This window comes from Nicotiana sylvestris, chromosome 3 (assembly GCF_000393655.2).
Source record: "Nicotiana sylvestris chromosome 3, ASM39365v2, whole genome shotgun sequence".
Lineage (NCBI taxonomy): Eukaryota > Viridiplantae > Streptophyta > Magnoliopsida > Solanales > Solanaceae > Nicotiana > Nicotiana sylvestris.
Genome location: NC_091059.1, coordinates 220,261,740 through 220,274,580, shown reverse-complemented (window position 1 = coordinate 220,274,580; position 12,841 = coordinate 220,261,740). Strand labels below are relative to the sequence as shown.

The following is a 12,841-nucleotide window of genomic DNA, read 5'->3' as shown; positions in this document are numbered from 1 at the left end:
TGAAGGCCCGGTGAGGCCTCAACCGACAGATATTTTGAGTCTTATATTGCTACTTTTTTTGGTGAACAAAGCTACAAAAACATTTTTTTTTTGTGGATTCTTATTCTTAACACAAGCTTGCGTCTATAAGTAAACATGTTAGGGTTGATGCCTTCAAGTAGATTGCATTTGATTTGATTCCAACATAATCTCGTTGGAATTATACTTTACCCTTTTAAAGTACTAGGTTTAAATAGTGGTCTTCTTTAATCTTTGTCTTTCTGAACATCTAAGCTCCATCAACCTGAGTCCATGGCGTAACTATACAATGAAAGATGAAAAGAATTCGATGCAGAAATATTTCGGGAGGTTTTATTGCCAATTACAAATTTTTTTCAATTTTCACACGAGTTTAATAAAATATAAAACCAAAGATGAGTAAATTGTATTCATATACGATCATATCTTCTAAATACCTCAAGGTGTCCAATTAGATAAATTTTTCAATTTGTGAATTAAATTGCCATAATTATACTTGGAACCTTGTTCACGTCAAGACCCAAGTTGTCCATAAATAACCAAAGCCCAATTAGTCAATTTGAATGGGAGCTTTGACGTAATTAGTAAAGTTGATATCATATAATTAGGGGGTCACAGATTCGAGCCGTGAAAACGACCTCATGCAGAAATGCAAGATAAGATTACATACAATAGACCCTTGTGGTCCAGCCCTTTCCCGCATATAGCAAAAACTTAGTGCACTGGGCTGCTCTGCTCCCGATTAGCCAGTTAGGGACAAGTCACTACATTTATCACAAATTGGCTGTAGACGACATTCTGCATCAGAAAACGAACATCACTCATCTAATTCCTGTAATATGGAAAAGCATATTTGAAATTTATGGCGTACAAAATCAACACAGCTATATATGATTCAAAGATACAATTAATAATGCAACAATTCCATTTAATTACATGGAATACAAGCAGAAATACATAATGGCCAATCAAGCAGGGCCATTCAAATGTTATGGTAACAACTTATGAATACATATTATTGTCCTTGCCCAATAATACTTAAGAGTTTCTAAATACAATTTGCAACAAACGAAAAGAAAATGCAATATACTATTATTTTATTTCGTTGAAGCAAAGATGGAGCAGCTGCCTTGATTTATCAAATTTACAGCATCCACCCTGGAATAAATCCATTCATATTATGAGCTGATGCTCCTCCATTCACCTCATCCGTGCCCACATGATTGTATCTGTATAAAATAACCAGAATAATAATAAATGTAATTACCATCAAGAATGAATACTTAATTTCATGAAACTGTGTATACTGCTAGTATTGGTCCATAAAGGTTGAAATTATTTACTACCCTAGTCTATAGTATATGTCCTCTAATGTTTTTGCACATAGTTTAAGAAAAGTCATGTAATAGCCTTAATTACGAGTATATGTCTAAACTACTCTTCTTCGGTCGTTCCACACCAAATCCATCGTTTCAGTATAACATATATATTTTGAAGAAAATCGGACATAAAAAGTATACTTTTTATCATTACGGAACAACGGATTTAACGACACGTATAATAAAATTTAAGTAACAATCAAAAAGTAACAAACTGGCTCTTGTTATTCAAAAACAAGAAATATTTTGAAGCAAATTCAGATTGTACAACAACAATAACTCAGTAATAATCCCACTAGTGGGGTCTGAGCAGGGTAGAGTGTACGCAGACCTTACCCCTACCCATGAGGGTAGAGAGGTTGTTTCCGAAAGACCCTTGGCTCAAAAACAAAAGATATGTAACAACAACAAAAAATATCGGAGATTAATAGTTACCCAAATTGAGGAGAAGAAGTCAATCCAAGAGGCTGAAAGAAACCCTCAGTTTGAGGGAGACGGTTGAGTTGCATTGCTTGAGCTCCATCTTCCCAACACAATCGAAGAGGAATTCCAGCTGCACTTTCTTCCAGCTGACAAACGTACACCATAAAATTAAGCACAACATGCATGACTTCAAAACACTTAGAAAAAAGAAAAAGAGACAGAGATTTGATCTGATCGATTAGTTATCTCTTTTTACCTTTCTCCGGAGATGTTTATTAGATTCTGCCAGCATTTGCTCCTGCCAAATTTATAGCTTACAAATAGGTTAATAACTCTCTCTTCCTTTAATCTAGGGATGTACATAAACCGGATTGGTTCGGGTTTAACAATTATCAAACTAAATCAATTGTGTCAGGTTATTAAATCTAAAGACCAAACCAAACCAATAAAATTCAGGTTTTTCACTCTTCGGTTTTCTCGAATTTTCGGGTTATTCAGGTTTTTTCGGGGTTTTTTTTTTCTGGTAAAATCTTCGTAGAACAAAATTTATAAATTGTGCTCAAAATATTTCTTTAATCCTAGTAAGATACAACTATATAAAGTATTTTTCAAGAAAATAATACAAAATATGAGATGTGTCATGACATATTCCTAAAATATTTAACAATAAGAACAATAAAATTATGTAATATAAATATTCCTAATTAAAAAGCCACAAAAAAAAAATAAACATAATCAAAAAGTACTAAGTCATGATAAAAAAAGTAGACTAATAAGGGAATATTAATTACATGACTAAACGTTAAAGAAAAAATAAAAATAGGTTATGCATTTTTATCTAAATTATTTCAAAACAGAATATAGATATTCAATACATTCCAGTTCATAGTATTGAATTGAATGTCTTTTGTTAGCATTAGTATTGATTTGATTTTGGTTTAAGCTTTTGTTAGCATTATTTAGTTTACTAATGTTAATGGCTATAAAACTTATTGGAACATTCAAAAGTTCTAAGTCCAACCTTGAAATAATACCTTAAAAGATAAATTTATGAAATTTTTTAAGAAATATTTATAAATTACATAAAAAATAAGTATATTTATATATTAAATATATCTAAAAAATTTATATATGTAATGTCGGGTTGGTTTTGTTTCGGTTTGACTTTCTTTAATTAAAACCAAACCAAACCAATTATGGTCGGGTTTTTTTTTTCTAACACCAAACCAAATCAAACCAAACTATAGTCGAGTTTCTTTTTCTTGGTTTGACTTGGATTATCGGGTTGATGCGGTTTCTCGGTTTCCTTTGTACACCCCTACTTTAATCAATAGGAAATTTAAGGATTAAAAGTTATAATCATAATGATTACCCTTTGTTGAAGGTCTGCAAGCTGATCCAGCATGAAGTGTGTCTGCAAAGGGCAAAAACAAAGAATATTGTTGGAGAAAACCTCTATTAATTGAAATCTGTTTTCTTTTCAGTAGAATTGTTTACTTATGATGTGAGACATCTTGCAAACAATCTTAAGTCCAAAATCCTTATAATGTATCAATCAAAATATTCGCAGTATAGACTTTTGCAGAAGTAACACAATTTTTGGTTGGTTATAAAACAAAAACTAATCATTCCACACGTTATGCAAAAACCTGTATTAGTTTATGTGGGATAAAATGTTGAATAAGAAAATTTGTTTTAGCAATACAAGGATAAAAGATATCAAAGATAAAAGAGCTTTTAAAGTAATTTTTTTTTGATAAGTACCAAGTAATAATTGATCTTACATGGTCATTTTTTGTGCAATAATTAATTCTTAATTATTTATTTCATAAAAAATATTTGGTTACACATTAGGGATCTATAACCAAATGAACCTTGAGTATTGAAAGGAAAACAAACTAGTTTAAATCTACATATAATGTTTAAGATGGATGCGTAACTCAACAAGAGAAGCAACCTTATATGCTACTGTAAAAGCTTTTATTATTATAATAGCTTTTCTTTTCCCCTCCTTAATTTAGTTTGGTCCTCCCACACCCACAATAATTGTTAGAAAAATGCTTGAAAGAGAACTGGCCCGAAAAATAATTTATCAGACAGAACCTATGGAGGCAGTAATCAAGGCATTACAGTATTAAAAAAAAGGGTATTAGAATCATTCATATGAGATCAAATTCATTCTCAAGACAAAGGTAAGGTCTGTGTCCATACTACCCTCCTAGGATTCAGCCGAATCCAGTAGCTTTGATCAAAATCTTATATTAATTTTAAGAAATCTATTAAACAATTACAAATTATTAATTTAGAACACAGTAGCTTAAAAGAACTAGAATACCGAACCAATAAGCTTAAGATCTCTTGGCTTCGATTGGCTCTGACCTTCCCCAGTTCTTGTCTGTGGGATTATGCTGGAATTTTTGTTGTTGTGTATAAGATCAAAGTAATTTACCTTCCTTGACCTGATTTGCTTTAAGGACGCTTCTAATTGATTCTCAAGCTGCTCGAGGTCCTTGGTACTTAATGTCCCCAAATCTTCCCCAAGAAGGTTTCTGTGTAATAATTTGAGTTCATAAAAGGTAACAAATCAATGGGCATACAGAAAGCATTATATAATTAAGATTTAAGAACTTACCTCTGAGATCGTTGTAGGAGCTCAACTCTAGCTTTTAGCCTCAAATACTCATGGTAGTTGTTCTGTCACAAAATTAAGCAATTTTAACTTTTCCATGATTTCACAAAATTAAGGAGTTTATTAAATTATACTTGAAAAATATAACTAATCCAACCTGCAAAAAAAGTGTTTTCTTTTGTGTAGTATACTACATGAAAAGAGTCCAATTATACCAAGGGCTTGAAGTTGAGATTATAGATTGTGTAGTAACTCAAGAAAACGATAACGAATATGCGATGTGAAATGCTCATCATATATAAAATGCTGGAAAAAATCACATTCGAACTTTATTTTCATAACTAGGTCTATTTGCATGATAAATTAAGTGCCCTTGGACTGTACGATTTGATGTTCCTTATTTTAAGGCCAAATTGTGCCCTTGGACTTTAGGCTCCCTATTTAAAAATAATCAAGATTATTGCTTCCAAATATAACCAATGTTAAGTTCTACAAAGTAGAACCAAGTTTCAACCAAAGAAAACTGTAAAAACTCAAAGCCTTTTCTTTCCTATAAAGATAGCTATCATCTTATAAAATAACTTTAATTTGTTTTCCCGTAAAGAATCACTTATGGGATAATATAATTGCAGCTGTGATAATGAAAAGAGTGCATGAATACTTACCTGAGTATCAGTAGCTGATTGGCTGGCTTCCAAAGTAGCATAGCTGCAACGTTGATACTTTTCAATTGTTTTCATCATGCTACAAGAATGAAAAATGATATATTTAGCTAGCGTTTGAACATAGATTTGAATGAAACTTGAGAAAAGAGTTTTTCAAGTTGTATTGAAAAATAATTTTTGGAAGTTAAGTTGTGTTTGGACATGGATTTTATTTGAAATAAAAGTTAAAATTTTGTGAGTAGAAGAAAAAATTTTCACCCAGAAACGTACCTTAACCAGTTTTTGGGAAGTTGAATTTTTTTTTCAATACCTAATAACATTCCATGAATAAACAATGTTTTCGAAAAAAAATAGAAAAAAATTGTAGACAAAATCTATGGCCAAGCTGGAGCTTAATAATTTCCGGTGACTATCTCCTCTTATTACATAGAAATTCTTTCTAACATTTTTTGCATAAGAGATCTACTCTTCAGATTAAAAAGCAATATTTGTTCTAAATTATTCTCTATACTCATGTAATATCAAAGTTCTCTGCAGATTGCGAATTTTAACAAACAGAAAGAGGTTCTTCCTATCAATTAGCAAACAGAAGTCATTGCTCAAAAGAATTTCTCGTTTTAAATATATAGTGAAATAAAAGAAATGACTCGTGCATGTTCTTCAAGCAATTAATTCTTCAATTTACCATCCATGGACATGCACAAAGTTTTTTCTTGTTTATAAATATGATTTGGTCAAATAAGAATAGGTGTTCTTGGTAGATCATCGGTAAATTCAAACTTGAAGACATCTAGGCTAAAACAAGCTTAACGCCTTAAACTAATAAAGGGCCTAAATCAATTATGTAACATGTCTGGATTAACTCATGTTATTTAAATTTATTGGCAAATATAAAAAATATAAGTGAAAATGTATCTATTTAATAATCAAAATATATATTGCTTAACATGGTTCAAGCACTCAAATTACCAAAATATATAGACTCCTGGTCACAAAAATTGACAATTATCCGGTGGAAATATCCCTTCAACTTTTAAATAATGGAGTACATTTCTTATAATCATTATTAATGATCTTTTTACAATGGGATTTAAAGCTTTGGCAGCTTCGAAACTAACATAAGCAGTCTTAGCTCCGTCTTGGGAATCAAAGAACAAAAGTAGCAGTATTTGGACTGTCAAACATGACACCTCTGCAAATCAAATCTTAACAGTGAAAAATTGTTGTAACGTGGAAAATTACTGATTAGGTTTTCAGAATTTTTGGTAGTTTCTTTAACGAAAGGTGTTTAGTGCTCAATAGTTTCATTCAAAAGATGATTTTTTTTAATTAGAAATCAAACTCATAAAAATCTATCTGCAAGCCAAGAATGACTCTACAGGAAAAAGGAAATAAAATTTCAAAAACAGTCAGATATAAAAATTTATATACTAGCAAAGACTGTCCAAAAAATTAAAACGAAAAACATCAATATTTACATATGCAAAAAAGTTTAAAAAACAAATACTACAAGATGATGATAACACAAAGAAGTAGATCCTCCAAAGAACGAAAGAAGAATTGTAAAATAGTTGATATCCCAAATGAAAAATCAATTCTTGAGTATAGAGAGAGAATACATCATATATATATATATATATATATATATATATATATATATATATATATATATATATATATATATATATATATATATATGTGGTAAAAGTACGGCATATTAAGACAAATCAGATCTTGCTTAAAAATTGAAGTGAGAGAGGGAATGGAACTCTTTAAATCAAATTTAATGAAGTAAGAATATGAAGTCATTAAAGACCAGAAATTTGCAATTCTTTTTTTGTCAACTTCCACATATAAGGGTTTCGGAAAAACAGACCCTAGAAAACATAGAGAAGTAGCCAAAAAAAACTATAAAAAAAGAGAGGTTATTATATATATAAACTGAAAAGGATTTAGAAGGAAGAAGTGGTTATTTTTGTAATACCTTGAAGTGCTGCAGAACTCATAGAGTTTACCACGATTAGAAAATATGATGAGAGCAACCTCAGCATCGCACAGAACAGAAAGTTCATAGGCTTTCTTGAGAAGTCCATTTCTTCTCTTAGCAAAAGTAACTTGCCTGTTTATTTTGTTCTCTATTCTCTTCAGTTCTACTCTTCCTCTTCCCATTTTTATTCTCTTTTCTCTTTCTTTCTATCTTTGTAATTTGCCTGAGAGATGATATAAGGGATTATTCCACTCTTGGTTAGCAGCTGGAACTACTTTTAGTAGTGCAAAGAATAAAAAAGGGTACCAAATTAAATGAAATGAGGGAAATGAAAGGGGGAGAGAAGATGAAAAAAATGGAAACCCTGGGGCTTCTGTATCTTTGGTCCCTTACCTATAACCAGATGGTATTTTTCTTATCCCCTAACCCCACCCCCCCCCTAAATACCCTACTTGAAAAAAAAAAAACCTCTCACTAAAAACAAAAAAGGAAAAGAATTAATAAATCAGGTTAATGATTATATTTATTCTCAAACCAGCCAAGTCATCAGCACCTATGGATCTCACCTGAGGAAAGTACATTTATATTTTACCCTTAGAGTCAAGTGGCCCTGCATACCCTAAAAAGTGTATCTAATTTCTCTATGTAGAAAAAAAAGACTCACTCTATATAAGGAGTATACGAAATATATATAAATTTATACTTATTGGATTTTAAGTTTTATTTAGTACAGAAAATATTTACACATTCAAATCGCTTATGAGTTAATTATATAGAATTAAATTGTGGGATAAACATTAATTGATAAATCGGAAACAACCTTTCTATCTTCACCGATAGGGGTAAGGTCTGCGTACGCTCTATCCTCATCAAACCCTACTCATGGAATTATATTGAGCTAGCGTTTGACAATAGATTCCCAAATTCATTTTTAAAAATCTGATTTGGGTGAAGTTTGGTTTGAAGAGGAAAATCTGTTTGGACATAATTTTTCAAAATATATTTCACTTTTTTTTATATAAAAAAAATAAACATGAAATGTGACTTATACCCATAAGTTCTAAAAACTATGAAAAATACCCAACAATACCAAACAAACAAACTTGGTAATCTTGTATATGCAGAACCTCATCAATGTCATACATTATCATTAACATAAACCATAGTCCTGAACATAAATAAGTTCGGCACAAAATTATCATTACTACATAATAGACTATCCTAAAACCATAACCTGTTTTTTTAATACCAACTGCTAATTACACAATTACTACAACAACAACAACAACAACAACCCAGTATAATCCCACAGTGGGGTCTGGGGAGGGTAATATGTACGCAAACCTTACCCCTACCCCGAAAGGTAGAGAGGCTATTTCCAGGAGACCCTCGGCTCAAAAAAACAACAGGAGACGATATATTAGTACCATAAAAATGCATAATAAAATAACAGCAATATAGGAGATATGAAATACAGAATACGAATTACGAAATAGATGGCTGGTATAGTAAAAACTAGCAGATAAAGCCCTGCATCAATAAACGACCAATGACATTCTTAGTCTAACTCCTAACTGGCTAGTCTCACTCTATTGTGCTATAGAAATATTCACAATTTTCCCCTAACCTACAACCTTAATGCTCGACCTCCATAATTCTCTGTCAAGAGCCATGTCCTCAGTAATCCTAAGTCGCGCCATGTCCTGTCTGATCACCTCTCCTCAATACTTCTTAGGTCGCTCACTACCTCTCTGCGTGCCCACTACAGCAGTCTCTCACACCTCCTCACCGGTGCATCAGTGCTCCTCCTCTGAATGTGCCCGAACCATCTGAGTCTTACTTCCCGCATCTTGTCCTCCATGGGGTCCACGCCCACCTTCTCTCGAATATCTTCATTCCTAATCTTATCCATCCTTGTATGCCCGCACATCCACCTCAACATCCTCATCTCTGCTACTTTCATCTTCTGGATGTGTGAGTTCTTTACCGACCAACATTCAGTTCCATATAACATGGCAGGCCTAACCACTGCTCTATAAAACTTACCTTTTAGTAACGGTGGCACTTTCTTGTCACACAAGACTCCCGACGCTAACCTCCACTTCATCCACCCCACCCCTATACGGTGTGTGACATCCTCGTCAATCTCCCCGATCCCCTGAATAACCGATCCAAGGTACTTGAAACTACCCCTCTTGGGAATGACTTGAGAGTCAAGCCTCACTTCAACTCCGCTTCCGTCGGCTCAACCCCAATTACTAGCCACTATAATTCGTTAAATTGCAATAATATTACAAGATTCACCTGTCCAAAAGAAAATGATACTAGTAATTAGTTGGTGGATTAGTTAGGTCATAATAGATGGTGGGATTTTCTATAAAATACAAAAGTTTGGGGTAATTTTTGAAATTGTGAAAAGAATCCAACACTAATATTTTGGGCCAAAAACAGGTCTAGTTCTAGTTTTGAGATTTGGAAATTTTGTTTTCAAAATCTGCCAAAATATGGATAAAATCTATAAACAAACATATTTTGCCAAAAGAATTTGAAAAAAACTTGGCAAAATCTATCGCCAAATGGGACTAAGTTTGTTGTTGTTATTATTGTTATTATTGGTAGAAATGATAGCTTAAAGTTTAGTATATTGTAAGAAAAAATTGCATCGCCACTGTATATGTACATAGTTTTTAGGTGAATACAAGTATAGCTATTTGGGTGGGGAATGGGGATGAGGGTACATAGAGTTACCCTGCTTAGTTACAGTTAGCTATAACTGAGGGGTAGTCTGTATATTACTTACTATTACTTTCCAGATATTTTGCTTTTTGTGGGTTTTGGGTATATTAATGTTTCACATCGTAATACCTATTGGACATGAACTACAACCTTAAAAGTGACACTCTCGACCTTTTACTCTCCGCTGCGTGTCGACGCTTCATTGGAATACTCTCTCCCCACTATCCTGAATATTTTCCCTTGGCCACGTTCTTTTTTAACTTTCTTTTTCTTTCTTTCCATTTACAGATTTACTCATTATATTGTTTTGGCAAGGGCAACGTACGGCAGCTTACTCTTTATCTCCGGTAGGAATGGCAAAAAGGGGGTCGGATATGGTTTGGGTCAAAAATGGATAATAAAAACGGATTAATTATCTGATTTGATCCATATTTAATACGGATAAAAAACGAGTTAACCAGCGGATAATATGGTTACCATATTATCCATGAATTCTTGAGGCTTTACAAATGTAAAAGTTAGACCAAATGGTTATGTAAAAAAAGTACGGTATAGCCAGTTTTCGGACTGGTCATTCAAAAATAGTCAGCATTTTTACGAAGTCAATGAAAAATATTTTGCTGCAACAGAGACCGGTCCAGCATAATATACTGAAGTTCGGTGCACATGTGTATGAACTCCAGCATATTATGCTGGACCGGTATACTTTGCTGACTCCAGTATAATATATTGGAGACTAGAGCACTGGTGCTCCAAACTCCAATATATTATACTGGACAATTATACTTGCTGGAACTCCAGTATATTTTGTTGGAACTCCAGTATATTATGCTGGAGCTCTAGTGTACTTATGCCGGAGCTCTAGTGTACTTATGCCGGAACTCCAGTATAATATGTTGGAGTTCAAGCATACTTATGCTGGAACTCCAGTATAATATACTGACGTTTTTTGTGGGTTTTGAACAGTGTTTTCGCTCAGATTTATCTTTATATGAAAAGTGGCTAACTTTCGATTACTTTTGAAACTGTGTTATTTTTGAACGACCAGTTGTAAATCTGACTATTTTTTAATTTCTCCCAATGGTTATCCATTGGTTATCATTTCTAAATGGATAATATGATTCTTATTCATATTTGACCCATTTTTAAAAAGTTCATTATCCAACCTATTTTTTAGTGGATAATATGGGGGGAAGTACATGGTTAGCCACTAATAACACATGTATTTACTTTTAAGCCACTATTTAAAATGTCTTTAGTCTTTAGCCACTGCTTTAATAAACTTTAACTGCCCGGACGAAAATACCCTTCTACTCATGTCCTTAACTTTTGAACTTAACTTCAGGACTTCAGGACTAAATGTCCTTAACTTTTGAACTTCGAACTCTAAGTTCAGGACCTCAGGACTACATCTCCTTAAATGTTGAACTTATAACTGGAAGTTCAGGACCAAGTGTCCTTAATTTTTGAGCTTGTTAGTCTAAGTTCAGGACCTATTGTCCTTAACTTTTGAGCTTGTTAGTCTAAGTTCAGGACCTATTGTCCTTAACTTTTGGGCTTCTTAGCCCAAGTTCAGGACATATTGTCCTTAACTTTTGAGTTTGTTAGTCTAAGTTCAGGACTTCAGGACCTATTGTCCTTAACTTTTGGGCTTCTTAGCCTAAGTTCATGACCTATTGTCCTTAACTTTTGAGCTTGTTAGTCTAAGTTCAGGACTTCACGACCTATAGTCCTTAACTTTTGAACTTATAACTGTAAGTTCAGGACCTATTGTCCTTAACTTTTGAGCTTGTTAGTCTAAGTTCATGACCAAGTGTCCTTAACTTTTGAACTTGGAACTCGAAGTTCAGGACCAAGTGTCCTTAACTTTTGAACTTCTAACTCTAAGTTCAGGACTAAGTACCTACCATAACCATGACTCATTATGTCTTCTGCTATGCATTTTATGTAACCCGATAATACCTCGAATTGCACAGACTGTATTTGCCTCGCCGAAAACACCATGATTACAATTATCAAAATCATTGTTAACAGCAAAAAGTAAAATATCTGGCCACTTTCAGAACTCAATAAAAATGCTTCTAGAATCATTTAGGTGAAATTTAAAGAAAAAAGGAATGATATAAGCAGGAACTAAAATACATGAGTAGTTTCAACAAGAGAAGAAATATTGTTAAGAAAGAGCATCCAAGGTTTTTAATGATTTGAAGTTTGGACATTGACGAGTAGTAGATTTAGAATATCTTTTTAGATCAAATTAATTCCAGTATTTACCGAAGACTGGATAGAGACTTTTATGTCAAACCCGGACTTGATAGAGGGTTTGAGAAGGAAAAGAGATAGAAGAAAGGGTAACACAGTCTTTTCATATTAACTTTAATAGACTAGTGGCTACTATTGCTAAGCATTAAAAATGCTGGATAAAAAGTAAATACCACCTTAAACAGTGGCTATCACACGCCATTTCTACGACAATATGGGTGGTAAACTGTTTTCTTTTAACCATTTTGCCTCCCCTAATTTCCAGAAATCAAAAAATAAATAGATAAATAACTTAAACTTTTTCCTTCTAACTACGCTTTTGAATATGGAAAAAAAATGCGGGTGAGATATTAACTTATCTATTATTACGTGAAATCATAATCACAAATTCAACATTATTTATTTGAATATTTTATTTTAAATTTATTAGCCTTGTCTTTGTCCTCAGTAGTCCTTCTTGACAGCAATCACATGGTCAAGAAAATTTGAAGTACCAAACTTGTTTAGAATATTAGCCGTACGAAAGGAAAGTATCATTTTCGCATGTTGTGGCCAAAGTTTCTGAAACAAATAAGGACCAAATATATAATAATGTAACAAAGTCCACCAAAAGACATACTCTTATACCAAAATTTTGTTATTCATTAACGCTATCAAATAAAGTCCGTCCTTTATGAATTTGCCGGGGTTGCACCAATTAATAGTTACTTCCCTCCTTCCCAATTTTTGGATAGTATTCAGT

The 12,841-nt window shown here is 32.8% G+C and overlaps 1 protein-coding gene across 1 annotated transcript; it reads right to left on the bottom strand.

Annotated features, from left to right (window-relative positions):
• Nucleotides 1-907: 907 nt before the first annotated feature.
• On the bottom strand, nucleotides 908-7,490 carry LOC104235989 (MADS-box protein EJ2). Its single transcript, XM_009789826.2, has 8 exons — nucleotides 7,099-7,490; nucleotides 5,115-5,193; nucleotides 4,453-4,514; nucleotides 4,270-4,369; nucleotides 3,193-3,234; nucleotides 2,077-2,118; nucleotides 1,833-1,966; nucleotides 908-1,247 (listed from the first exon to the last, which is right to left on the bottom strand). The coding sequence occupies exons 1-8, from the start codon at nucleotides 7,281-7,283 to the stop codon at nucleotides 1,163-1,165; spliced, it is 729 nt and encodes a 242-aa protein (XP_009788128.1). The 5' UTR covers nucleotides 7,284-7,490; the 3' UTR covers nucleotides 908-1,162.
• Nucleotides 7,491-12,841: the final 5,351 nt, after the last annotated feature.